We start from the raw sequence: 26,763 nt of genomic DNA on the forward strand, positions 1-26,763 counted from the left end.
AGGCTTCTGCAACTGGACTTCTCCTTCCTCTCTCCCCCCTGCAGCCCATCAAATCTGTTTTGAAGTATTTTTCAACCCTTGTTCTGATTCTGGTGCTGTGAACTATGTCATGCTTTGCCCTAGGGGCAGAGGTTTTCAACCTTTTGGGGTCCATGGCTCCCTTGACCAGCTACCGGTACATTCTTTCTGTAGCATCCCTGTGGGGCTCAGGAGCCCAGCTACGTCACCCCTTGCCTGCAGAGCTGGCAGCCTCTCGCCCCTTTTTGAACACCCTCCTTTGAGTGTTCCCTCAGCCTCCTCTCTTCTCCCCTCTCCTTGGGAGTCCTCTGAGCAGCTGCAGCTGCCACCCTTGGTCTCTGAGCTGCTCCTCTGCCCCAAAGAGAGACGCCTCCTTACACTGCCCCACAAGGGCCTGGGAAGTACCCCCTGGCCAGCCCCAGAGGCACCATTCGCCTGGGGAGCTTGTAGCCAGGGTTGCTGCAACGAACAGCTGTGCAAGCCTTTGGGAGGCAGAGATGCAAGAAGGCATCAGAGGACAGAGGGAAGGAAAGAGGGACAGAGGCCAGTGTTGCCCACGGCACCCCTGACCATTATTCAAGCTGTAAACCAGAAACAAACCTTGGTTCCAGCTCATGGTTTGTCTGGACTGAGACAAACTGGGGTTCAGACAGTATACTAAACTAAACTATACTTCTGCCAGTAGGTTCAGAGAAGGAGCAAAGTGGCCACAATCTCCTTTCTGGAAGCCCACAAACTGACACTAAGCTATGGTTTGGCTTAGTGTTATGTGCAAATCTAGGAACTGTTGGATGTCAGCCTTTATCTGCTAGCTGGCTATTCATTCTCCATCCCACCCTCCCAATCCATAATTGTTATTATCATGAAGTTAGATTACAAGTATTATTTGTTTTTCCTAAGAATTTCTGTAGCATTTTACATTACTCATCTTTCCCTGATTTGCCTTCCATTTTTCATTGCATTCTGGCTTTTCTCTTATCTTAACTAATGGCTCCTACAGTGTTTCCTTTAATAGCTCATCTTCTCATTTCTGTTTCTGGCATCCCTTAAAGTGTTTTTCTCCATTATCTGCTTTTTCGCCCAATCTTATATGTGCTCTAATTTCTTTGAACTGCCAGCACTCATCTGATTTTGCATTCTTCTGGTTTCTAGCCAGCCTCTCCCTCACGATTCAGCTTCAGCCCTGCATTGTTAGAGCAGCTTTTTGGCTTCTGCTATTTATCTTTAATTAACTTCCTCAAAAAGTTAACCTGCTTCTAATAAACTTATTTCTATATCCATTAACAATTTCTCATTATGCTGTCTTTAAGACCGGTAAGCTTCTTTTCTGCTGCTGTGCTATGTGACTCTTCCTAATTTTGCTTTTTCTCTCACCTTAATCTTAGACTAATCTTCTGAGTGAGTCTCTCTCTCTCTCTCTCTCTCTCTCTCTCTCTCTCTCTCTCTCTCTCTCCTGCTCTTGGTGTGCATATGTGAAATATAGAAATGCATTTTATTTGGTTTTAAAATTGATGGCCATAAAGGAAGATCAGTTCAGAACTTCATTTTACCCTTCCAATGTGTGCTATCATGTGGTGAACAGATGCATTCTGTGTGAACTAAAAGTTTAGTTCTAAAAGATGGAGAATTGTAAACTTTTACACATTCTAACTTCTTCTGGTAGGGAAGTGTATTTGATCATTATTAACAGGAATGGCTTCCTTACCCATTCCATGCTGTTTTCCCCTGAATGTGAGCCTCTGCCACACAAACATCTCTATCATATTGGGCTTGTGTACTCATCCCTCTTCTCTTTCCACATGTCCAAGAAGAGAGCTTTTCTTTCTGTTTTAAAGAATTTTGGCTTAGCCTTACATAAGAGCTAGTAATCCTGGTTTAAAATAAACTTGCAAGTTATTAAACAAGTCAGCTTTAAACCATGGTTTATGAACTTGCCTTGTTTTAACTAACCTTTGTTTTAAACTAGAATTCCTGGGTCATTTGTATTGCTAAGCCAAGTTTCTTTGAAATGGAAAGTAAATTTGAGAGAAGTCCTGCTCCTGGCTGAGGGGTGAGCGTACAAGCCCAGACTTGTCCATGTATGCTTTAGCATCACATGTGAACTAGGCTTTTGAATTTCAGGAAGCTTTCCTGTGTAAATGGTGAATCAGTTTGATTTCTCGGATATAAATATTTACACTCTACCTACAAAGTACAGATGGGGCTCATCAACCTTGGAAGGTAGCCCATCTAGGAGACGGAAAACTCTGATCCTAAACTTCCACTGCCTTGCAGGACGTCTTCAGGAGAGAAAAAAAAGGCTAAGGAGTAAACTCTGCACAAATCGGGAGTGGAGTCCATAAGATTTGTTTGCCTCCTTCTGGCATCCTCTGGCCAAATGTATTGCTCTGCTTTTATTTGAATCATACCAGCAAGGTTGAGAGCGGGGTCTTGTTATCTGGACTGCCCAGGACCTCCATATATACAGTAACCAGGCTTGTGCCCTGAGAAGGTCACTTTGGTGCTTCCAACATAGTGATTTGACTTCACCCCCGGAAACACACTCCATTGTCTCTTGAGACATATGTCAACAACAACAACCAGACACAGGCATTACATTTTTACCTGCTGAAAACAAAACTCCTAGTCTGCCCAGAAGCTGTCAGACTTTGCTTTGTTCTATTAATCCTGGTCTCTTCATCTTTGTTTAATATTTGCTTCTTTTGTGAGAGTAGGGCTGGACCAAGGCAGAGTAAAGCAGAAAAGAACAACACTGGAAGGAAGAAAAGACAAAATTGACCACTGAAAAGGTTCTTATGCCCCCATACTTAAGCTGCAATAGGTTCCATTGATAGGATTGCACTGTTAATACTGCAAAATGTCATAGGCTTTTGCTGGCAGACTGCATATGGGAATATTTGAGAGACATTCCCTCTGTAGGTAAAAGAAGAAAGCGTGCAAAATGTATTCAGTGAGACAAACCAAATTCAGGGCCAGGTTGTAAAAATGAAATAATACTCCAGTTGTAAACGAACCACAATTTAGTGGTTAGATTTGTACCATTTTTTAGGAAATATATCAAGAAGTATCAGTGGGAAACATATTTTAATTCAGTTATTTAAATGGGGCAACAGAAGAAATACATTTTTGGTATCTTGTATTTTCTGGAATCAATATGACAACAGCTGTCTTTATGATTGCCTCATCCTCTCAGATTTCCATTAAATGCAATGTTTTCAGATACTTTAAAGTGCTTTCTCTTCTCCTACAGAGGCATCACTCTTTTTAAAATCTATCTCACTGCATCAAAGTTGTTTCTGTGTGCTGTTTCTGCTTATGTCTGAGTATAACTTCCCTATCCATTTAGCTGTGTCTTTGAAGCTGCCTTCCATTGTTGTCTATCTTTTTGATCATAATGTCTTCGGTGCCATCTGCAAAGAATACATTTCAGACATGACCTATCTCTTTTTCATCTCATCTCATGAATGTTAAGTTTTCCCCTTAAACAAGCATTCAGCAATTTGTGTGTGTATTTGTATCTATCTATAATTGCTAGATACTTATAATTAAAATAATTTTTGCCAAAATCATAAGCAGACAAAGCTGATTTTAAATGTATGTAGTTCGGAAATAATTTAAAAAGCATAGTATAAATTAGCAGAAGTGTCATGCTTGTTTTGAGCTTGCATTTTAAGCAAGAATCGTTTCCTTTTTAAAACTGAATTAGGCATTTAGCTTAACCTGCAGTGATTTGTCATTCAATACTTTTTGTACTACAACTGCTGATTTCTATTTTATTTTTTAATGCAAAAAGCACATTCCTCTTATTGTTTTAGCTGCTGTGATCAATCAAACATGCAGAGTTGGTTTCCCCTGAAGATTGTACTTTTGAACAAATTGTGCTGAGTGTGGTTTCATGGCAGCACCCACTCTCAAACTGTGTATAGCATATACAAACGTACAGAACTACCGGTAAATGGGGATGTCTGAGAAGCTTCTTATAGTTGGTTTCAATGATGGCATGGACTCCTGAGAGTCTGAGGTAGTATACCTTCAGGAAGCAAAAAGAAAATCAGTAGCATGTATGAATGCAAGTTATGAGAATAATGATTGTTTATATATTTTTATCCAATAAAACAATTGCTTCCACCTTATTTCAAGTTAGGAGATTTTGGGGATGCTGTGCTTGCCTACATTGGCTCCCTATTTGTAGTTTACTTGGCAAGTGGTTCCTGATAGAATAAATTGTTAGAGCAAGTAAATAAACTGATATAAGGAAGGTATAGAAATGAGATATAGAAAGGAAATTTATAGATTTTTATATAGAACTAGCTTGCCAGGCCACGCGTTGCTGTGGCTCATCCCTGTGATTCCCCCCACTCTGTCCTGATCCATTACCTATCCCGTCCCCTCCTGCCTCCAACCCACACCCAGGCGAGTCCCCACTTTCATTTGGCCTAGTCTGTAAAGGCGAGACTCCATTTGGCCTAGTAGCTGCAGTATCAGTGTAGCCTTCGATAGAGGGCTAAGGTTTCTAGGTGTAGTACTAGTTTAGCCGCCGCTAGAGGGTACTGTGTTGCAACCTCTTCTGCCTTCTATTTCCCAAGTTCCCTGGCCCTCTGAGTTCAGGGTTCCAAACCAGTGGGTTTTACCTGGTTTTCGTGGCACAGGTGTGACATGTGGCCAATCTATGAGCATGGAAACACTCGCCTATACCCATGTGACGTTGTGGCCAAATTTGGCCGCGATCAGGCAAGCGGTTTGGGAGAATGCCGCGTTTTAACAAACTTGGACCCTCTCTCTCTCTCTCTCTCTCTCTCTCTCTCTCTCTCTCTCTCTCTCTCTCTATATTCTAATGTAGAAGGCATTGCTTACTAAATTCATAGATCACGAGAGCACAGACAAGTCTAATTTCAGTTTTTATGTGACACTCATTAATGCTTCACCAGTATAAATTTTTGGCTATATAAAAAGGATATTAAAAGGTACTTGTTGTATTTAGAAACAACACTTTTATGAAATGTGCTCCATGGTCTATAAATCAGCTAAGCCAAAATATATGGTTTTCAAGATAACATAATATCTTGCAACAAAACGGTCTGAAATGGAGTTGTAGGTAATTGGTTGGGGTAGCTATCATTTATTCTCAGAACTTTAGGTTGCAGTCTTAATACACATTTAACTGGAAGTTTGCCCCATTAAACTCAATGGGACTTACTTCTCAGCAGACAAGTGTAAGATTGCATTGCTAGTGTGCTTGTGTCTTTAAACAGGATCCGTGACCTCACCTGGAAAGTCTTCTGCCATATCTGATGGCATAAAATCCTCCTGGGCTCCTCCCCAGACACTGGAGTCATCTTCAACTTCCATATACGTTTTGGCCGAAATGCCTACTTCAAAATAAAAAGCAGCCCAACACTATCATTTTTTGATGTGACTCCCTAACTGAGAAGGTGTGGGAATTATTGAAACTAGAAGCTGCTTTCTCCCCAAGGCTTCTGTAGAATCCATAGCATTGTAGTTGGAAGAGACCTAGAGGGGCATCTCGTCCAGCCCCCAGCAGAAAGGAGCATAGCTACCTGCTCTGCTGTTTCAGTTGAAAGTCCAGTTAAAAAGCTGATTCTCCAGCTTCTTGCTCTGAGGAAACACCTGTGGGCCATTATAGTGAGAATTACAGCTGGTGAACAAAGAGTAGAGCTCTGGCTGATGCATTCCAGAGACTGGAGGCGGGAGAGACGGTACTGGACAGGAGGAAATACAAACAGAATCTATTGTGAAAGCAGAGAGTGCAGTTTCAGCTGAAGAGCTGAGATCACAAAGTGAACTTGACCTAGTTGTCACAGAGGCGGTAAAACCATTCCTGAACTGTACTGGTTGACATTATAGGTATCACATAATTTAATTCTGCTTGCTGCAGAAAAATGGACTGCATGTAGAAAACTAGATATTGGGAAAAGGTGTTCTAGTTTTCTAAACATAGGGGGGAAATATGGGGAAAATATGAATCCACTTTCAGTTATGTGAACCCATTCTGCACTCTCAGCGCATACAGGCTTCTCAACTCAGTGAGCGAAGGCTATTTCTTTGTTGTCCAGTAGCTGTTATTCAGACCCGTGCTGCTTCTGTCCTGGAGGCATGACTAGTAGCCATTGATAGGCATGTTCACGGAGAGTAAGGCTAATCCCTTTTATACAGTGTCTGTATTAAATTGTGGAAAATTTCATACTGCATGAAATGAATACTGCACAGGCTATTGCTGGTATGCTTGGGAGACATGTAACATGAAAAATAACAAATATAACTAAGGATTGTTTGATCTGCATTTCAAAGTGAACTGACCTCTTGGGCTAATGTGCAAATTGGAATGCAGTTATTCTCCAAATTTTGCAATGCAGTTCTCTGCTTAGAAAACTAACCAAAATGTATATTTTGGGATAAAATGTTTAGCAATGTATACACCGGGATAGAATACCTTCCAAACTATGATTTTAAAGATAATTTTTGTGCATTTTTTTTGTAGATTATACAGAAATAAGGCAGAAAGGATTTGGGAATAAATACCTACAAAACTGACATGGACTGGAGATGGATGACTCTATCCATCCCTAGATATAACCCTTAGGCAGGTAATATTTTATGATGCTCTAGAGATCTTTCAGCTTCTTATATGTTATAGGAATTATGTTCCCTTCTTAGGTTTACTGTAACTTGTTAATCTTCATGCATTTAGTGCAGTCCAACGTTGGGAACTGCTCATGTACTGTTGCTCTAGGTCAGGCATCCCCAAACTTCAGCCCTCCAGATGTTTTGGACTACAATTCCCATCTTCCCGACCACTGGTCCTGTTAGCTAGGGATCATGGGAGTTGTAGGCGAAAACATCTGGAGGGCCGCAGTTTGGGGATGCCTGCTCTAGGTTGTGAAAAGAGCTGCTCAATGAGCATCAGCTATGGACAAGTGCTACCCTCTTTTCTAAACCGAAGTTTTTGGCACTTATTTCTGAAACTCTTCAACTTAGGCAGACTAGCAGGTTTATTTACTCTGCAAGGGAAAGTGGTCAGGCTTTCTACAGGAGGCACTTCATGCAATCAACACTGCTGCTTTGGCATGGATCTGGCTTAGGACCAAATTAGACATTGCATTAAACATATGGCTGGCTCTTGGATGCTTGGCTTTCCTTTACTAAAAAAAACAGGTGAAGCTGATCCAGATTGGGAACATGGCGTGGAGGAGAATGAATTTAACCCTTTGCCCCCATTATGAATGGTGTATGGAATTAATACTCTTTGATTTCGCTTATTCCAGAGGGGCTTTCTTATTTTGTACAAATGATTCAGCTTTCAGGGTTTTCATCTGTATGTATTTAACTGAAATTCATTGTACCTAATGCACTAGCATCAAAAAAACTGATTATGAAATTATTTAACTGGGATGGGCTTGTGAACAGAGAGAGATTGGCTTGTTTTAGTTAACATGTAGCTTATTTTGGACTGTACTTTTGTTTTCCTGTTAAGGAGGGGTGTGGAAGAACGTTGGTACATAGACTTTTAGGAGTTTGGAGCTTATGAAAATAGTATCATATTTTTGCACCAAAAGAAAATTAGTATTTTGCTGTTCAGTTTCTGATGACCCAGAGTTGGTCATTAGTGTATTGTGCAACTTTGAAGCAAAACCTCACCTTGCCATTTGCCCATTTTACTGCTTTTAAGCAGAGACAGTTGTATGAGGCAATTTTACCCACCCTGGCCATTGGACTATTATATATATTTCCTGTGGAAAATGTGTGGTAGCTATACTTCCAGCAGCAAACACTGCCCCTCACAGTGTGTTCTGATGTGATCTTTGTTTGATTGAACAATATTTGGTGGCAAAGAGGACATGATACAATATGTATTTTGATTTCTTGCACTCAGTGGTTGCTCACTGAAGTGATGGTGCTTAGATGGGTGATAGTGTGTGTGTGAAACAGTAGAATTTCAGTTTAAGCAGACTGTGATTTCTGACCTCTATGTTAACTTCTGAACTTTTGAGAGAACTAAGTTTTTAAATATAGTGTGTGTACATCTAACTGTATTGGGTTCAGTTTTGAACTGAGTATCTCACTTTTGAGATACTAAATCTCCCAGTGTTGTAATACATCCTACTTGGGTGCCTTTCAGTGATGGGGGTGGAATTGCTGGCTGAACTACTTATCAAACATTACATTAAGAAAATGGTTAAAAAAATAAAACTTCTAATATCATAATATCATCATTAAAATCTATTGTGTGACTGCCCTTGGTATACTGTTGACAGTTTTGGCTACCACACCTCAAAAAAAAGATATTGTAGAGCTGGAAATGGTTCAGAAAAGGCCAGCCAAAATAATTATGGGGCTAGAACAGTCTCCCTATGTGGAAAGGTTACAAGGTGGGGACATGATAAAATTGTATAATATTATTAGGAGAAAGTTGATAGAGAACCGGATCCATCTAATGAAGCTAAATATTGGAAGATTAAAGTCAGAGAAAAGTAAGTACTTCTTTACACAGTGCATGATTTATCTGTGGAATTTGCTTCACAATATGTAGCGATGACCATTAACATGGATGGCATTAAAATAATTTAGACAAATTTAATGAGAATTTAATGTTGGGGGCAGTATGTCTCTGAATGCCAGTTGCTGAAAATCACAAGCAGGGAGACTCAATTGTGCTCATGTCCTGCTTACAAGCTTTTCATAGTTGCTTTGTCAACGTGAGAACAGAATGCTGGGCAAGATGGGCCTTTTGATTTGAACTCTTGTCTTATGTCCTTAAGTTGACTGTTGTGTCCTAGCTTGGCCTAAGACTCCCAGGGAAGGCCTGGTGGAAGAAGTAGCACCTATAGAAAATGACACAGTAATGCCCATAAAACAGTAACAAGTCTGATGGTCAAGTTGATGGTAGGCTATACCAGATCGCAATTGGCAAGAGGAGGGAAAGTATGGTGTGTCAGGACCTTGGACAGGTCACTGTGGCAGGTACTGGCTGAAACTCACCCAAGGGGAGCTGCTATCTTGGCAGCATATGAACACTGGCTGGTCTGGATTGGCTATTAATCCTGACCCCTTTGAAGAGCTACCGTATCTAGATTTTAAAAGAATATTGTCTGATTTTGCAGCTGCCGGCTCCTACAGCATGGGAGCCGTGAGGACTGCATTGTGCAGGACAGGTCATCTTCTGAGTCTGAAGAGTCTGGTCTTGATAGTTCTGTAGTGAGGGATGATTACTTCCTAGGTGATGCCTCTGAGTTAGTGCGGGGTTGATACCAGAGAACATGACATTGCATGCTGAAGAAGAAAGCAAATCAATGTTGAATTTGCACAAGAGCCATACACATTTGTTTACTGTTGTAGAATTCACTACAGATATCTTTGCATCAGTTCTTTTTTGAGCTGATGAGGAGGCGATAAAGCAACAAATGTAAGAAACTACAAATATTACACTAGGAACTGCCTTCTGCACAGCATTCTGTACACCTTCCCTGCCCATAGAGTTTACATCCTGCCTTTAACTTTCTGCCTTTTTCCTTCCCACCCTATTTAGGTTACTCTTTTACCATTTCCCCCCTTTTCTTTCCCACTTCCCCTAGTTCACAGTATTTTTTGCATTGCGGCCAGAGAGTTTATGCCACAATGAGTTTAGCTCTGCAAGAGGACCATGTCTTCATCAGTGCAGTGAAGTTTCTTGAAGCCATATTTAGTGTTTGTACATATGCAGAAAATAACTGACATGTAACTGGGGGATCTGGTAAGTGTTAATAGTGGTTTTCCTTCGTTTTCCATTTGCATGTATGCAAACTTCCAGTCTTGCAAAAGTCAAATATTTTAATATTGAACACAAGAGAAAACAGACTTTTCTAAGACATTAAATTTTGTCCTGGTGATCTGCATAAAATATGTATTAGGGGAAGACCTCAAAGTTGGAAGATACCATGATGAACCTCCTGATATTACTTGGTACTTTCCAGTTATCTGACAATGAAGAACTAAACATGTCAATATACCTGCTGGAGGTGGTTGGAAGAACAGGCTTTGTCAGTGGTGTCTTGTTAATGATCAGCATTTGGGGATCTAAGGAGTTCAAACAGTTGTTGATTACTTACAGCAGTTGCATTTCACATTGCCTGGTGAATGTCCTATTTAACTATTAGCAATATGTGTTGTTTTTCTAACTCCCTTTTCCTAGTTCTGCTTATAGGCAGCTGTGGTGAGTTGGTGTGAGAGTAAAGCATATTCTTAGCCAAAATATGCATACTTGTTAAGGCCAAAGAAAGTGCAGATGAGGTAACTCTTCTTTTCCTTACCTAAATAAATAAATAGTGATCTCATTCAAACCCCAAAATATACACAGCAACCAAGAACCAGAAGTCAAGTGGTAAAATTTCAGGAATACTTTTCCATAATTTGCAAATAGATGAGTAAAAGATGGAGAAATCAGAGTTCAGTTAGCCAAACCCAGGAAATATTCCGGTTATCCTCAGTTGCCCTGTGAGTTAAAAAGGTTTGTATCCTTTGCTGTGGGCAAAGAAAGGTGACATAGAAATATGAACTCTTTCTGTTCAACACAGATTGGGCAGCTATGTGAACATTAATGGATGGTGCAACATGATTCATAGGAAAGTACTGGTTGTTGAGTTGTATATACAGGGAGCCATTCTGAGAAGAGGAACTAGTTAGGGCAGTGGGAAGAGAAGTATAAATGAGAGAAGATTCTGGTTTTATGAACTCTGCCAAGAAGCTGGAATTTGAGTTGACCAGCCTGTTGGATGAAAACATGGTTGCAGCTGTGTCATGCTTGGGTGCCATTTTTTTAAAAGAAGGAAATGAACTGTTATACAAAAAATGCATATGTTTTTTTTAAAAAAATCATTCAAGCCTTATATCCACAATGAAAACTGCAGTAAGAAATAAAACAGAGCCATTTGTCAAGATGAATTAATTGTTAGCCGGGACCCAGTTCTTCCCTAAATTCCATCTGTTAATTTACCAATTTCTGCCAAATTAGTACATTTTGCTACCTGTACTTGAATGGAAGAAAATTGGGCCCAAACATTTCCACCAGCAGTCAATAGAAATATTTGGTATTGTTTCTTCTATTATATTGAATGACATCCTTGGAAGGTTTTAATATCCTATGTGAAATTATATTTGCTTCCAATAATTTTGGGTCACCTGACATTCCTCCCACATATGAAGCTCTGTATGGGTGGGACTATGCATGTCTAACTTATAAAAGCAGCAACTCAGAGCAGGATTTTTTATTTTGGATGTTTCTATTCTTGTTGAAATATGACGGGCACCTACTACTTGCACTTTCTGGAAACAATTGAAGACATTTTTGTTCTGAATGGCTATTCCAGCTTGTTAAATGGTCCTTTACCATGAGTGTCTACTTTGATCGAGTTTTAGTCTTTTTTTGAAGTTTTTGTGTTTTTAACTTTTTCATTATGTTATTTGTAAATCACCTTGAAATGGTTGTTTAGAAGGCAAGTAATAAATTGATGATGATGATGATGATGATGATGAGGGAACTGAGAACAAACAATTATGCCTGCCTGGTGTTGAGCATCAGCATAACAATCATTTATATTGCATCCTGGACAGAGAGACTTCAAGCTGGTAGCCTTAGAGAATGAAGAACTGTTTCATTTTGGTTCTTATATTATAATTCCCAGATCTCTTTTCTGCAGCTCCTTTAACTTTTACCTACCTTTTTCCTTCATACTGCTAGTTAGGATGTAGAATGTAGAGATTCACCACTTATATGTCAAACTTTTCGAGCTGTATAGGAAGGTCTTAATTATTCATTTGAAAACAGCAAAATTATGGGGTTGGGGGGGTAAGTGGGGAGGGGGGAAATGAAGCTATCTCTCTGGGTTTGAGCAAGCTTCTGTCCAGATTATGTCTCCCCATCTACTACCAGTTCACCAAATGCTGACACTTTATTCACTTCTCAATTGTGCAAAGCATAAAACTGACCTCTCAAATAAAACTTTTCACATCTTACCACAGGTGCTAATGGATACATCCTTGGGTGTTATTTTTTTTATATGTACCCCTTGTTTTCATAAGTTGTTGTACAATTAATCTCAACTCTTCTTGGTAATCTGTTTCATTCTTAGAGATCCAAGGGAGCACTTCTAATAGGATAGCAATGCAGTTGTTCTAATTGGTACCATGTGTTTTCAGTATTTTCTGATGTCTCTGAACATAGCCAACATAATAACTGTGTGGCTTCATACCGTAGTATACTAACAAACTTGGGACTGTAAATCCATCCTTGTGCATTGGGGCTTGTTTAGTAAGAGCCTTCCTCAATCCTGTCCAATATCCCCTGCCAATTTTCCAGCTCTTGATCATCTGAAGCAGTGAAAATATGACTACAAATAAAACTTAATAGTTGTAACATTTTAATTGTACAGATTAGATAGTTTGTTCCAAAATGGGAAGTGAAAGTTATGGCTGCTTTGTAGAAATAATATTTCTATGTAATTTTAATTTGAGTTGTGTTTACCTGAGCCCAATGGCTTGGATTCAGAGGAATGCCAGCTGAAGGGTGTTGATGGAATGTGACTTTCCCACCCCTGTAAAGCTTCTCTTAAGGATCCTGGCTGGGTTGAGGGAAAAGGTGGATTGCAAAAAATGAAGCAGAAACACTTTCCATGAGCAGGAGATTTGTGATTAGTCATTTGGTTTAGAGAAGTAGGTGTAGTTCAGGGAGATTCTAATCAGTAAATAGAACATTGCTCATTAATGCTGGGTTTTCATAACCTCCTCAAGGACAATAGAAGGCTCACCAGCTTAAGCTAGTGAACAAATTTGCGACAAACTGTTCCACCTTGCAGTGTTTCTCTTTGTCAAAAGCAACAAGGCCTTTGAGCAGCATGCATCCAAGCATTTAAAGGATGTGCTGGGGCACAGCCCATCTCCAAAAGTAGTTTAGGGAGGAGAAGAGGCATATTTCTCCAGGTCTACCTTATTGTGGGGCTGGAGTTTGGAGGAAGCTTCCTCTGGTGGGGCTGGGGATAGATAACTGGAATTCTCTTCATCTCCCACTAGCTTCAACAGTTCTCTGCTTGGGAACCATCATGAAGCTTGGCTTTTTCTGCCACTAAAATTCCTTACATCATGACTATTCAAAAGTCTCTCACTGATATTGGCATGTTCTCCTTCTCTTGAGGATTGAAATCCATGTTTTCCATTTGTTGCTGACCTTTGATGATGTACTGATTTATTTATAAAAGTACCCTGTTTCCCCTATTTTAAGACGTAGTCATAAAATAAGCCAAAGCAGGACTTTTAAGCATTCAAGGAATATAAGCCATACCCCGAAAATAAGACATAGTGATAGGCGCAGAAGCAATGCCGGCCACGGTAGAAGGAGGAGGGAAAAAAATAAGTCACCCCCTGAAAATAAGCTATAGTGGTTTTTTTAGTTTGTTTTTTTAAGGAAAAATAAATATAAGACGGTGTCTTATTTTCGGAGAAACAGGATTATTGGTTGAAACAATTTTGTAACCATAAAACCTAAATGCTCTTGTTAGTATAAATAGACCGTGATGCCAAGGGAATTAGGTAGCAACCAAGGGTGTGGTGATAACGGGGACATTCTGTTGAGGTGAGAAATGTAGTCCTATCTCATGCCCCATCAAATGGAAATGATCCCATCCCTCATGCTGAAGGGAGGAACCTCTAGAACAGCAAGTGGGCTGCAAAGGTAGTACAACATGGAACACTGCCTTGTTGCACACAGAGGAAGCAAGCCCCTCCCCCGCCCATGCGCTGCCTTCCTAAAGCTATCTAAGTGAGGTTCAGGGCTTTGGGAAGGAGGCAGAAGACTCTGGCAGGGTCCTAGAGCCCTTCTACCGTACTTCCTCCCCAAAGCTGGGAAAGCACCAATTAGGCTTTGTGAAGGAGGTGGGAGCACTCTTAAGACCCTGTCTAAGCCCTCATGCATGCTTCCCACAGCTCAGCATCTTGCTTACCTGGCTTTGGGAAGGCAGTGTGAGGGCTGGTGTGTTCTGCCAAATGTTGCTGAGGACCACCAAAAAGCCTCAAGGGACCACCCTACTCTAGAATATGGTGCAATGCAAAACACAATATTCATTCATCAAATCTGGTTGACACTTTGAAGAAATGATGCAAAAACATCTTGCCTATAGTTTTCTTTATCAGAAACAGCAGCTATTCCATCAGGCTGAAAGGCTCTTTTGGTGGCTCCTCTCCTCAAGTTTTTCCCATTCTAGCTGGTTGTTCCTCTATAGTAAGAGGTTCCCCCCCCCCCAAAAAAATTCCAACCACTTTCCTTTTTTTTTATTACGTATCTTAGGTTGTAAATTTGAGGGCAGGGATTGTTATCAGTGCCATTTGTAAGCCACTCTGGGAGTCATCTTTGGCAGAAGAGGGGGAAGAAAGTTCCTTAAATAAATAAAACTAATTTTACAGATTGTTCAGAAAGTTGTCAGGAAAGTATATGTTTTGTAATGTAGAAAGGTTCCGACCTTATCTGGAGTTCATGCACCTTATAGAATGGATCTGAACACTGGAACATTAATCATACACACTTAGCTGGCTTCTGGCTGTTTCCCTAAATAAATAAGAAATGGGGAGGGAGAGAAATCTATCTGAATCCTCTAGTCAGTATTTCTTCTGCCTGGTTCACATACCAATAGTAGTATGTGCCAGGTTTCACTTGCTATGTCTTCTATCTGAAGAGGAGAGATTATGCATGTTTATTCTATGGTTTCATTACGTATATTGAACATGGTCGTGTGTCCCATCTAACCTGTAATTAGATTTGAGTATGTTTGAGATTGAGAAAACACATTTCACCTCACTGCTTTAAAATCTTACAGTATTAGCAAGGCAAGTATATTTTTTGTATGTTGTAGTTCATCACCAACTACTCTATCAAGGCCAATGAGAAAATAGCACAGAAACTTTATATCATTCAACATTAGGCAGCCTCTATTGCAAACCTTTTAACTTTCAGCTTATCTTCATCAACACATCCATTTTTCAGAAGTTATTAAGTTATTAATAGGTTTGCTGTGTTCTAAAGAATGCATGCATTCAGGTTTCCTGTAGTAGCAATAGTTGAAGATTTGAGCAAATTATGACATGCTATAATTTGGAGTCTGCTTTTTTGTTGTTGCAGTTCCCAGAGTGTGGTTTTTTTGGCATGTATGACAAAATTCTCCTGTTCCGCCATGACCTGAACTCAGAAAATATTTTACAGCGGATTACATCAGCTGAAGAAATACGTGAAGGTGACCTCGTTGAGGTTGTTCTCTCTGGTAAATAGGTTTTCAATGTGGTTCCCTTGTTGTTACATAATTACCATTGCTACACAATGGTTGAAATTTGTGGACTGCTTTATAAATATTAAAGGTTACCTGGAATAAATTAGATGAAATGACATCTTACTGAACCAGCTTCTGCAGATGAAAATGGTTGAATTTGTGTGTAACAATTGGATAATCTTAATTATCTTCTGAATTTTTTGGAATTAGTAAATTGTCAGTTACCTGATCTACAATAGCAATCACTGTGTTCTAAATAGTGTAGAAAGTTCTTCATGCAACCTTTATTAAAAAGCAGGTTGTTTTTTTAAAAAAAATGTATATAGTTGTATGTCTTACAATGCATGCTTTGTAGGAGTTGAGCATAGTCATCAGTTTCTACCAAAGGCAGTTTGCTGAGGCTACCATTATTTAAAAAAATATTTTCAGTCAATCATACTTATAAATATTGCTGCAATCAAGTGGGACTCACTTCCGTTTTATAATGTATTTTTTAAAAGCTTTGGCTACAGTCGAAGATTTCCAGATTCGTCCTCATATGCTATATGTGCATTCTTACAAGGCTCCCACTTTTTGTGACTATTGCGGAGAGATGCTTTGGGGCTTGGTACGACAAGGGTTGAAATGTGAAGGTAAGTTTGTCAATAAGTGCATCTTAAGTATGACATGTATCTATGTCCATGTATCTATTGTCCATGACATTACACACTTTCAGTGATTTTGTGTATTGTACTTCAGTCATATTTAAAAATAAAACATAGTAGGTAACTCAAACAGCAAGACATGTTATTATTTGAATTTGTTTTTCTAAAAGTCTTACAAAGTCAGCAACCACTTCCTCTCCGATAATGGCTTTCTTCTGTGGCAAGCAAAATTTCTGTTTGACAGTGCTACAGAGATATAAACAACCCAATCCTAAGGGTTTTAGGGCTGTCATATTAGGTTCAGGGTATGCAAAGCCACTGTCAGTGCAACATTGGAAGCTGTAGCATTATGCCAATGCTGCAGACAAACATGCTGGTACAAATGTTTTGGTCTGGCATGTTGATTATAGAAATGTTTCCTTTTCTTGTCACAGCTTTTTATAACATGCAAATAAAGTTCTGAATGGGCATACCTTTTCATGTGGCCCTTGTTCAGTTGGCTGCAGTACCTTCCTCAGTTCTCCTGTCAACAGGCTGTTGTCCAGGTATTAGTAACACGACACTTCATGCTTATTGGCTTTTACTCAACTCCTGTGGTTCCAGCTGAGCCAGGAGTACATTGTTTAGATAGTCTGCCAGGGGAAAGAGAGCTGAGGAAGATCAGCAGCAACATGTATTGCATAACAGTCCCCGTTTTCAGGCTTTAGCTAGGGTGAAGCGGGGTCAGAAAAGCAAGTATTCAGGCCAAAAAAATTCCATGCATTACACAGATCTGCTGATAATTACACCACCACCCCGTTGTTCTAGGAGATTATTAAAATTATATTGAGAGTCAAATTCACCATGTTTGGGCTTGATCTGTCTTTTCTGAAAATATGTTCCTAATTTATTACTGTCAATTCTATTTAAACGAATGGTATCATTCATAATAAGTTGTTTATCTCCCTTCCCTAATGCTAATTTTATTAGGGTGTGGATTAAACTACCACAAGCGATGCGCCTTCAAGATCCCAAACAACTGCAGTGGTGTAAGAAAGAGGCGTTTATCTAATGTATCTTTACCAGGATCTGCACTTTCAGTCCCAAGATCAGTGCAAGCTGAATATACAGTCACAGTCACAGAAGAGGTATTTAGATGATTTTTTTCCTCTTAAGGTGGGATTCCATTCAAGTTGCATAAGCTACTGTCATGTGTCAAGGCACATAACCCCAAATCCTGCATTCCTAAATATGTGGGGCTCCTGGAGCTCCTTATCTGTGTTCTGATTTAATTTGTGTTGAGGTTCAGCTGCTCAAATAGCTTTAGAGTAGATTTTCAATTCCAGAGATTTGCCCTGGAAAGTTTGTTGCTAAGCTTCTAAAGCACTCTTCTACAAAATATCAAAACGGATATATATAAAAAATATAAAAGCATAATAAAATAATAACGTATAGTCTGAAGTCGTATGAGGACACCATCTTGCTGGAGCTCAGTAGGTCTGGCTCTGGTCAGTGCTTGGATGGCTGTCTTCCTGGGAACAAAATTTATGCCACCTTGGGTTTCATGATGGAAGAGAGGTGGGATATAAATGTAAGAACAAATGGTTTAATGGTTCAGATTTGTGAAGTAATTGTGACAAGATGCTAAACCTGTAAGCCATACACTTACCAATACATGACATAATTCCATTTTTAGCATGGTGCATGTTGCCATAAATCATTTGAAGAATGTGAAGCAAGGTATAATCACTAACAACTTCCCCTTTCTTATTCTACCCCTCCAAAGTACAGCAAATTTAATATGGTTTTTCTCTTTTGTGTGTTGTGTGTTTTTTTAACCAAATCAATCACTTAACACTAGGTGGTAAAGGTTAACAATGGAAATATTACATATATATTAGGTAAAAGTAGGATTTAAGAACCTGATTTATTGCTATTCTGAATGTAATAGGATGAATATATAGTTCAGCAGTGCCCTATTGCTTGAAAGGTGGATGACTTAATTCATAAATATAGATGTTACATTAAATTAAAAATCACCCTGTCTGCAATCCAGTAAGGGCTAGATCAGGTTAGATCAGGCCCTCAGTCTGACTTGAACCCTCATCTCACTCAATTTAAGGAATTAAACACCAGCTGGTGGCCATAGCAAAAACAAGGCATGGAGCTTATTAAAAGTGATGGCGGATGTCTTCTGAAGTATTAAGGAGGGCTGTTTAATATCACTGGTAAATGCCAACTATTTGGTTTCAGCTCACACCTAGGTTGGTGTAGCAATATATGGCCTCTGTGTTATTTAGATTCCTTATTATGGATACTTTTTCCAGGCTTAAGTAGAAACATAAGAGGAGTCCTACTGGATCAGACCAAAGACCCATCTAGTCCAGCATCCTGTTCTCACATTGGCCAACCAGTTGCCTTTTAGTTTGCTATAGGCTTATTGGTGAAGGAGGCCTGGAAATGATTGGGGAACTAGGAATGATAGGAGCCTAGAGAAAATATCAGGAGAATTAGGACTGCACCACAAGTTCAAGCCCTGATGTCTGCTTTTCTTTTCAGCGTCCCCTTCTAGAGCCCAGTAAAAGGATTCCTTCCTGGAGTGGGCGTCCAATATGGATGGAAAAGATGGTGCTCTGCAGGGTGAAGGTTCCACATACCTTTGCTGTTCATTCTTACACTCGACCCACCATATGTCAGTACTGCAAGCGATTGCTCAAGGGTCTCTTTCGTCAAGGAATGCAGTGTAAAGGTAAGAGTCTTCACTGCTGCAAGGTTAATATTGTTATTCGTACAGCTTTTTCATATTCTTAGCCATAAAACCAAAGCTTGAGTTAAAATTCTTTCAGCAAGAAGGGATGCAAGCTTTGAACTACTCCACTAAGTCCTCTTTGTAGTTTTTTTTAAAGAGAAGTAAAAAACCAGGCAAAACTACTGCGGTTTTTCACGAACATAGAATATCCCAAGTGCACAGAAACTCCTTCATTCTCACATTCACTCTCTTAGTATTAGACAGAGGACCACGAACTTTTCAATTGATATACATAGCATCATAGAATTGTAGAGTTGGAAGGGACCCAACCCCCTGCAATGCTGGATCACAGCTAAAGAATCCCTGACAGATGGCCATCCAACCTCTTAAAAAATCCTCCAATGGAGATGTGAGGGACCCAGATGGGAGGCTGGGGTGTGGTCCAGCAGATTAACCTCCAGTTGCAGATCCCTGTTGTAGGCTATTGGCAAAGCAAGTATTTATAAAGCCATGCCCACTTTAAAAAAGCTGTTTGCATTTAATTTATACTCTTACTAAAACTTTAAAGAGTGTATAAGATATAGTATTATTATACTTAGTTGAGAAACTCACTTATTTTCCTAAGTCTCAAATGTAACCTGTGATTCAACATGGCAGTATAGTTTTGTTGTTTATATGTCATCAATAGCCTGTGTCTCCAGATCATGGATCATCTTTTTTCTTTCCCCCCGCAGGCATATGCCTCAGTATATTTACTACTTGGTATGAACCCTTGTCTTATATTTTCTGTGTAAAGTGCTTAGTTACTTGTGGCACTCAATAATACGTTGTTTGTGTAGGGATTAGTTTTTTAGTTTCATAGCAGTAGAGATATTTTAAGGTAGAGAGTTCAGTAATGAAGTTTGCAAATTAATACACATAAATCTTTTATGTACAATTTAAAAGAAACAGTCTGGGGACATCCTTTTCAATAACATAGCAGTGGCAAATAAGCCTGCAAAAAGAACCTGCTGGGGCCAACACCCCATTGCTTTTCTGTGCTGCCTTTCCTTTGTTGGCGTTTTTCTACTGGTTTTTCTCCACTGGCAGCCCACTTGGTTTCTGTGGAAGGCAGAGAGGAGGGATGGTTCATACCCCTGCATGCAATTTCTTGTTGCACATGGCTACTTGGTGAGTGCTTAGATACAATGCTAGGCCAAATACACCCCGAAAATAAATAAAATGTAAGTGTCATGTAAGGGATATTTCAAAGGAGTTTCTCCATAAATGTGTGACTGAAAGAAACCATTTTTTCTTGCTTTAGACTGCAGATTTAACTGTCACAAACGTTGTGCTTCTAAAGTACCCAAAGATTGTCTTGGAGAAGTTGTGTTCAATGGAGGTAAGAGCAAACATGTTCTGAAATAGTAAAGAAGATGAGTAATGAAATTATTTCTATATTAATTTTCAGTGTGACTTGCAATATATTTAAAAGGTGAGATAGAAGTACTTATATATTTAAATTTGGGTACTTTGTAATGTTCTTACATACTTGAGTTGACTGAAAGTGCTCCCCTATCTTTGTTGAAGTGAAATATATTAACAACTTTGGCCTCCTCAGCAAAGTTGATAGTGACTTTCCATTGGAAGAGTATTCAGTCTTGTGGTCCCTAGGAGAGTGTCTCAGGAGCCATAGGATATTGTGCTAAGGTAGGCTGCAAGCAAGATACTCTGGGTAATTTATGCTCGGCAGCACCACCACCATTTCCCCTTTAGGTATCACTAGTTCTGGCAATAATGAAATCTAGACCTGAAGTGTTTATAGTATTCTGAGAGCGTGGAATGCTTTTCTAGACTCCTGCCTTGCTTATGGCAGCAGTCCAATATGTAATTCTCAGTTTCTCTCCTTAAAAGCATAGAGGGTGGGGAAATGCTAGGCAAGGTGAGTAGACCAGATCCCATAGCTATGCAAAAACATAACCAATCCCAGAATTCAAATTACAAGAGTAGATTTATTTAAAGCACTTGAAGAAATAGAAAGCTGTTTTAAATATAAGGAAACTTCTATTTGCTATTCAAGGCAATCTTAGTAATTTTTTTCAGCTGACATGCAAAACAGCATGGGTCATCCCAGGCAATTCATAGAAGGCATTCAAGGGAGAGATGGAGATCATTTAAATACCTTGCCTTTAAAAAACAAACAAACAACTCTGAAGATTCAGTTGGGGGTGGTGACAGTTAGCTGTCCAGGTAGGTAAGGTATCCACCAACCAAGGGAAGACAGTTCTACTTGGCATCTTTGAGATTCATCACATATGCAGATAGAAGGGATAAGAAGTGTGAATGGGCATATTACCTGATTTCCCCCAGCCCTACCCCGTGGGGTCAGAATAGGGTAAGCAATCTCATATGTATGTGAGGCAGATGTTTTAGATGTGACTTATGTGTCCTAACTAAGACCACCAAACCATCAATTTCAGTTGGGCATCTGCGCAGTTCTAAGTGGGATTCAGTGTGGGTTAAGTGGAGGATGCACAGTGGGGAATATACTGTTCCCTCCAAAGTCTTGCTGGGCTATGCAGGCCAGGGCAGGAGGTGAGGAAGGGGCAGACCTTACCCAGTGTTTTCCTTTTACACAGTTTTCCTTCACATTCTATTCTCTCTCCCTGCTCTGCCTAATTTGTTTCAATGATGGGTGTGGTTTTCTACGGGTCCCTCCTCAGGGTACCTGGGCTAACTCCTCCAACTTCTCCCACCCCTCATACTGGTCTAACCCCCCCAATGTCTCATGATATTAAGGCCCAGTCCAGGGTCTCTTTGGAGAATGAAGGGTCTTGGATCCAATGGATCCAAGCCTCTGTTGGATCCTTCAGAATCCCAAGCTTTGGGGCATAAGTTGCTTTAGGGCCTAGTTGTTAATGGAAACTGTGTTGGTAATATAAACCTATTGCGCCTCTGCAGGCATAATAGGGGCTTCTGCAGTGGTAGTGCCTGCCCCCTTGGTAGAGGTCTGTGGGGGGAACCTACCTATGTGCAGTTCTGGACCTTACCAGCCTTGGGATCTGGGGATTGGGATCGCTCCATTAAATATTGAAATTGAGGGAAGAAGATGTTTGGACAGCATATGCTTTCACTGGTGCCTTCAGCATCCCACTGCTTCACCCCTGTTGCAATAAAACTTGAAATAATTCTTCTGCTGTAGTCAGTAGAAGACTATTTTCAAGCATATTACAGTGAGTGGGTGTTTGGATTAACCTTTGTATGCTGAGCTGTGACACTCCCCTGGCCGGCTTGAAAAATCAGGGTTTTAAAATTGACTCTGATACAAGGTTTTTTTCAAGCTTAATAGTTGGGGGTGAGGCATGATCTTTATTTTGGGAGGGAAGGTTAACCCTAACAAATGGCAGGGTGGAAGTTTGAATGTGTGCAAGAGTGGTTGTGGTGCGCAAAACAGTTTCACAGGTTCTCAGATTTATCCACAGCCTGCAAAAGTTGGGCAACCCAATGCCAGAAGTTGATTCTGGAGCCTCACTGTAGCTGCCATTGATGTATTATACCCTTTGCACTCTGATGGAATTGACTTCCTAGCCTTATGTTTGACACCTCTCTCTTAATTGCTAGCATTACATAACTCCTAATTTCCTTTGTACAGGGGAGAATTTGCAGAATCTTTTCTAAAGCAGAAATGTTGGAGAGCATATCTGTAAAATTCCTTCATAATTTTGTCTCTGTGCCTGTCTAAGGATACTAGAAAAATCAACCCTGTGTGTGGCTGCCTATCCTTGACTGCCCTGCTCTGTTTGAAGCAGCAGGAAGTTGGATTTAACTTGCATTAGTATTGAACCAGGTGTAAAGGGAGTTCTGTTCTCTGATTCCCATCCTGTCCACACCCTTCCCTGGAAAGACATAGTCATGATGTTCTTGCATCAGAGGAGAGGGAGCTGGCTGGCACAGGAGGTGGAAGAACTATGATGATGCCAACTTTCCACTGATGGAGAATTGCCCTGTGTCAGGAAGTACCTACATAGCATGAAGTGGCCTTAGTAAAACAAAAACATAGCCCAATTGTTTTTACATTTTCTCCTGTTTTGGCTATGTTTGATTGTGTATATTTGATTTTGTTACATATGTACTGAGGGTTGCAACAGATTCCTAATTCATTCCTGACTAAAATTGTGATGTAAATGAATTTTCTAACAACCTGAAATGAATAAAAATATTTTGGAACCTTTTGTTTTTATATGGAATAAGAACCGGCTAGTCCAGGTCAAGATATGGATATGCCAATGGAGGTTGACAGCAGTGAAATGAACAGTGATGGAGGTAGGAGCTTGGATGATACAGAAGAACCCTCTCCCCCAGAAGACAAAATGTTTTTTATGGATCCAGCAGATCTAGATGGGGACAAAGATGAAGAGGCTGTCAAAACTATCAGGTTTGTAAAATCAAAGCACTGCATTGTAGGTCTGTGAAGCTCCCTATTAAAGACATTTTTCTGTTGAAAGGAGAATGAATTTTGCTGTTCACTTTTTATTATTTATTATTGGTTTTACAAGAGATGCTTTCTCACTCTTCAGCATAAGTGAAAAACAGCAATTAACAGAATTGATTAAATGTGAAAGTATGTAGGCTTGAACCTATTGGAAGTAGAATCCCCTGTGAGCATCAACATGGAAATAAATTACATTATTGAAGAATGCTTAGCTATACTGACTAGTTGATGGAAAATGTTATGCTGACCTAGATTTATAGGGCTACTTTATTCTCCTAACCTTAGGCCAAACTCATTCCAGTCCTAATGCAAGTCAATTGATTGAATGGGGTTACATAAGGAATCAATTTTGCTCCTTGTATGTGTTGCAAGTTAGGTTAAAGGAAACAACTTTTGGCTCATTGGATGTGACCTCTAAAGGGTCATGTGTTTTTACTTGTATATGTTCTACTAGAGTAAATTATTTGAATTACAGCTCACTGGAGGAGATCCAGTGTAGTTTATGGAAATAGAGCAATGGACTTAGAATAGTGTTCAGCCATGGACTCATTAGGTGGCCTTAAAGAAATACTGTAAAATAGGAATAATAAAGACAGATTTCACTGGGATGTAGTGAGAATGAAAGGGAGGATTGCAAGACTATTTATCTACCTAAAGGTCAATTCATGTCTACTGTGCGCTTCAAATCATTTTCCTCTGTAGCAGAGTGGGGAACCTCATGCCTGGGGGCCAGATGTGGCCCTCCATGCCTCTCTATCTGGTCCTTGAGACTCTTCCCAGCCACAGCTCCTCTCCCAAGGCCACACCCCTCTGCAGCACTGCTTTCACCCTCCTTGAGTGTTTTTGTGTGGAGGGCGTATGTCCTTAGATTCCGATGTTGCTTCCTGCTTGCCTGCATGGAGGATAGAGAAGAGTGGGTGGATGTGTGTAAAAACTAGTCTACCATACAAAAGTAAAATTCATGTTCACCATCCCCTCTTTTGCTTGTGGCCTCGCCTCCCACCAGCATGTGATTCCCAGAAGGTTGCTTAGAAGGGAATGCAGCCCTCTGACTGAGAAAGGTTCCTCACCCTCAATGTATAGACAGGGCCTGGATTCAGTACATGGCAACCAGAATGCAGGGCCCTGCTTGGTACCATCTTTCTTATGCTGTGCTTGTCCTCTCTTCCCATGAGAAGATTTCAGAGCGGAAGTAGAGCTGAGTTCCTTTCCTACTGGGCACGATTTAGGGTAGCTGCTATAGTACTTATCTCTCCCTTCAAGAAAAATAGGAGCACAGGAAGATGGTTTTAATTTAGGATAAGACTTAATTTAGGATAAGATTTTTGCTCTTTGTTACTGTCTCTGTTGCTGTTGGAGGTGTATGTATGGGGAAAGAGGACAGAGTTTATATTCAGGCTTGGTTTGATGAAAGAGATCCTCCTAGGACCCCTTGTTTTCTTGTATTGGTTCATAGGGCAGGTTTGGGCTTTACTGTGACCTGCTGCCCAAGTGTTAATAAGTCTGCCTTGGTATCTTCTATAATGTTGTAAAGGACTTTGACTTCCTTATTTAAAACTATGTCATAGCCCCTTAATAACGTGTCTTGCCTAATCTGGGTGGTGGTGGGGTTAGTGATTTTAAAAACAACTCTCTTGTCATCTGTATGATCACGATGTGCCCTACATAATGCTTTTTCTTTAGAAGATTTTTGTTTAAGATACAAGTAATAGGCAAGAATATTCTACTTGAAGTTTATCCTGAATTATAGCACAGCTATAGGGTGTGCTGAAATATGTATGATTAGAGACATGCATTTTCTTTTTCCAACAGCCCATCGACAAGCAATAATATTCCATTAATGAGGGTTGTGCAATCAATCAAGCACACAAAGAGGAAGAGCAGTACAATGGTGAAGGAAGGATGGATGGTTCATTACACTAGCAGAGACAACCTGGTCAGTAATTTTACCTCTACTTTTCAGTGTGATATTTACATTTAGTTATTTTAAGTCTGAGATGGGGAAACTGTGGCCCTCCAGATACTGTTGGGCTCCCAACTCCTTCAAAGCAAGCTAGCTTGACCAATAGCTAAGTTTATGGGAATTGTAGTCCAACATTTAGAGAACCACGGATTCCTCACCTCTGATTTTAGTTTTAAAAATTGCTTTAAAACTCTCAAGAAAGGAAATAATCTATGCTGCTCTGTTTATGCAAGCAGGGCTTCTTCAGTACCAGCTACGAGAGAAGGAACTCTCTGTGCTGGCCGAGCTCTGTCTGCCATTATAACCAACAGAAGCCTTGTTTGTATGTTGGGTTCAGGATCACAGTGATGTGGTTGTTGTTGTTGTTGTTTAGTCGTTTAGTCGTGTCCGACTCTTCGTGACCCCATGGACCATAGCACGCCAGGCACTCCTGTCTTGCACTGCCTCCCGCAGTTTGGTCAAACTCATGTTCGTAGCTTCGAGAACACTGTCCAACCATCTTGTCCTCTGTCGTCCCCTTCTCCTAGTGCCCTCAATCTTTCCCAACATCAGGGTCTTTTCCAAGGATTCTTCTCTTCTCATGAGGTGGCCAAAGTATTGGAGCCTCAGCTTCACGATCTGTCCTTCCAGGGAGCACTCAGGGCTGATTTCCTTAAGAATGGATAGGTTTGATCTTCTTGCAGTCCATGGGACTCTCAAGAGTCTCCTCCAGCACCATAATTCAAAAGCATCAATTCTTCGGCGATCAGCCTTCTTTATGGTCCAGCTCTCACTTCCATACATCACTACTGGGAAAACCATAGCTTTAACTATACGGACCTTTGTCGGCAAAGTGATGTCTCTGCTTTTTAAGATGCTGTCTAGGTTTGTCATTGCTTTTCTCCCAAGAAGCAGGCGTCTTTTAATTTCGTGACTGCTGTCACCATCTGCAGTGATCAAGGAGCCCAAGAAAGTAAAATCTCTCACTGCCTCCATTTCTTCCCCTTCTATTTGCCAGGAGGTGATGGGACCAGTGGCCATGATCTTGGTTTTTTTGATGTTGAGCTTCAGACCATATTTTGCGCTCTCCTCTTTCACCCTCATTAAAAGGTTCTTTAATTCCTCCTCGCTTTCTGCCATCAAGGTTGTGTCATCTGCATATCTGAGGTTGTTGATATTTCTTCCGGCAATCTTAATTCCGGCTTGGGATTCATCTAGTCCAGCCTTTCGCATGATGAATTCTGCATATAAGTTAAATAAGCAGGGAGACAATATACAACCTTGTCGTACTCCTTTCCCAATTTTGAACCAATCAGTTGTTCCATATCCAGTTCTAACTGTAGCTTCTTGTCCCACATAGAGATTTCTCAGGAGACAGATGAGGTGATCAGGCACTCCCATTTCTTTAAGAACTTGCCATAGTTTGCTGTGGTCGACACAGTCAAAGGCTTTTGCATAGTCAATGAAGCAGAAGTAGACGTTTTTCTGGAACTCTCTAGCTTTCTCCATAATCCAGCGCATGTTTGCTATTTGGTCTCTGGTTCCTCTGCCCTTTCGAAATCCAGCTTGCACTTCTGGGAGTTCTCGGTCCACATACTGCCTAAGCCTGCCTTGTAGAATTTTAAGCATAACCTTGCTAGCGTGTGAAATGAGCGCAA

General features: G+C 40.3%; 1 protein-coding gene across 1 annotated transcript in view; it reads left to right on the plus strand.

The window, feature by feature from the left end:
• PRKD3 (protein kinase D3) overlaps positions 1-26,763 on the plus strand; it is a 58,500-nt gene that overhangs the window by 12,265 nt on the left and 19,472 nt on the right. The window contains exons 3-9 of the mRNA XM_035108303.2: positions 15,176-15,314; positions 15,821-15,952; positions 16,934-17,091; positions 18,503-18,692; positions 19,996-20,073; positions 22,923-23,106; positions 24,976-25,099. Coding sequence (XP_034964194.1) covers positions 15,176-15,314; positions 15,821-15,952; positions 16,934-17,091; positions 18,503-18,692; positions 19,996-20,073; positions 22,923-23,106; positions 24,976-25,099 — 1,005 coding nt within the window. The remainder of the gene's footprint in view (positions 1-15,175; positions 15,315-15,820; positions 15,953-16,933; positions 17,092-18,502; positions 18,693-19,995; positions 20,074-22,922; positions 23,107-24,975; positions 25,100-26,763) is intronic.

This window comes from Zootoca vivipara, chromosome 3, assembly GCF_963506605.1.
Source record: "Zootoca vivipara chromosome 3, rZooViv1.1, whole genome shotgun sequence".
Classification (NCBI taxonomy): domain Eukaryota; kingdom Metazoa; phylum Chordata; class Lepidosauria; order Squamata; family Lacertidae; genus Zootoca; species Zootoca vivipara.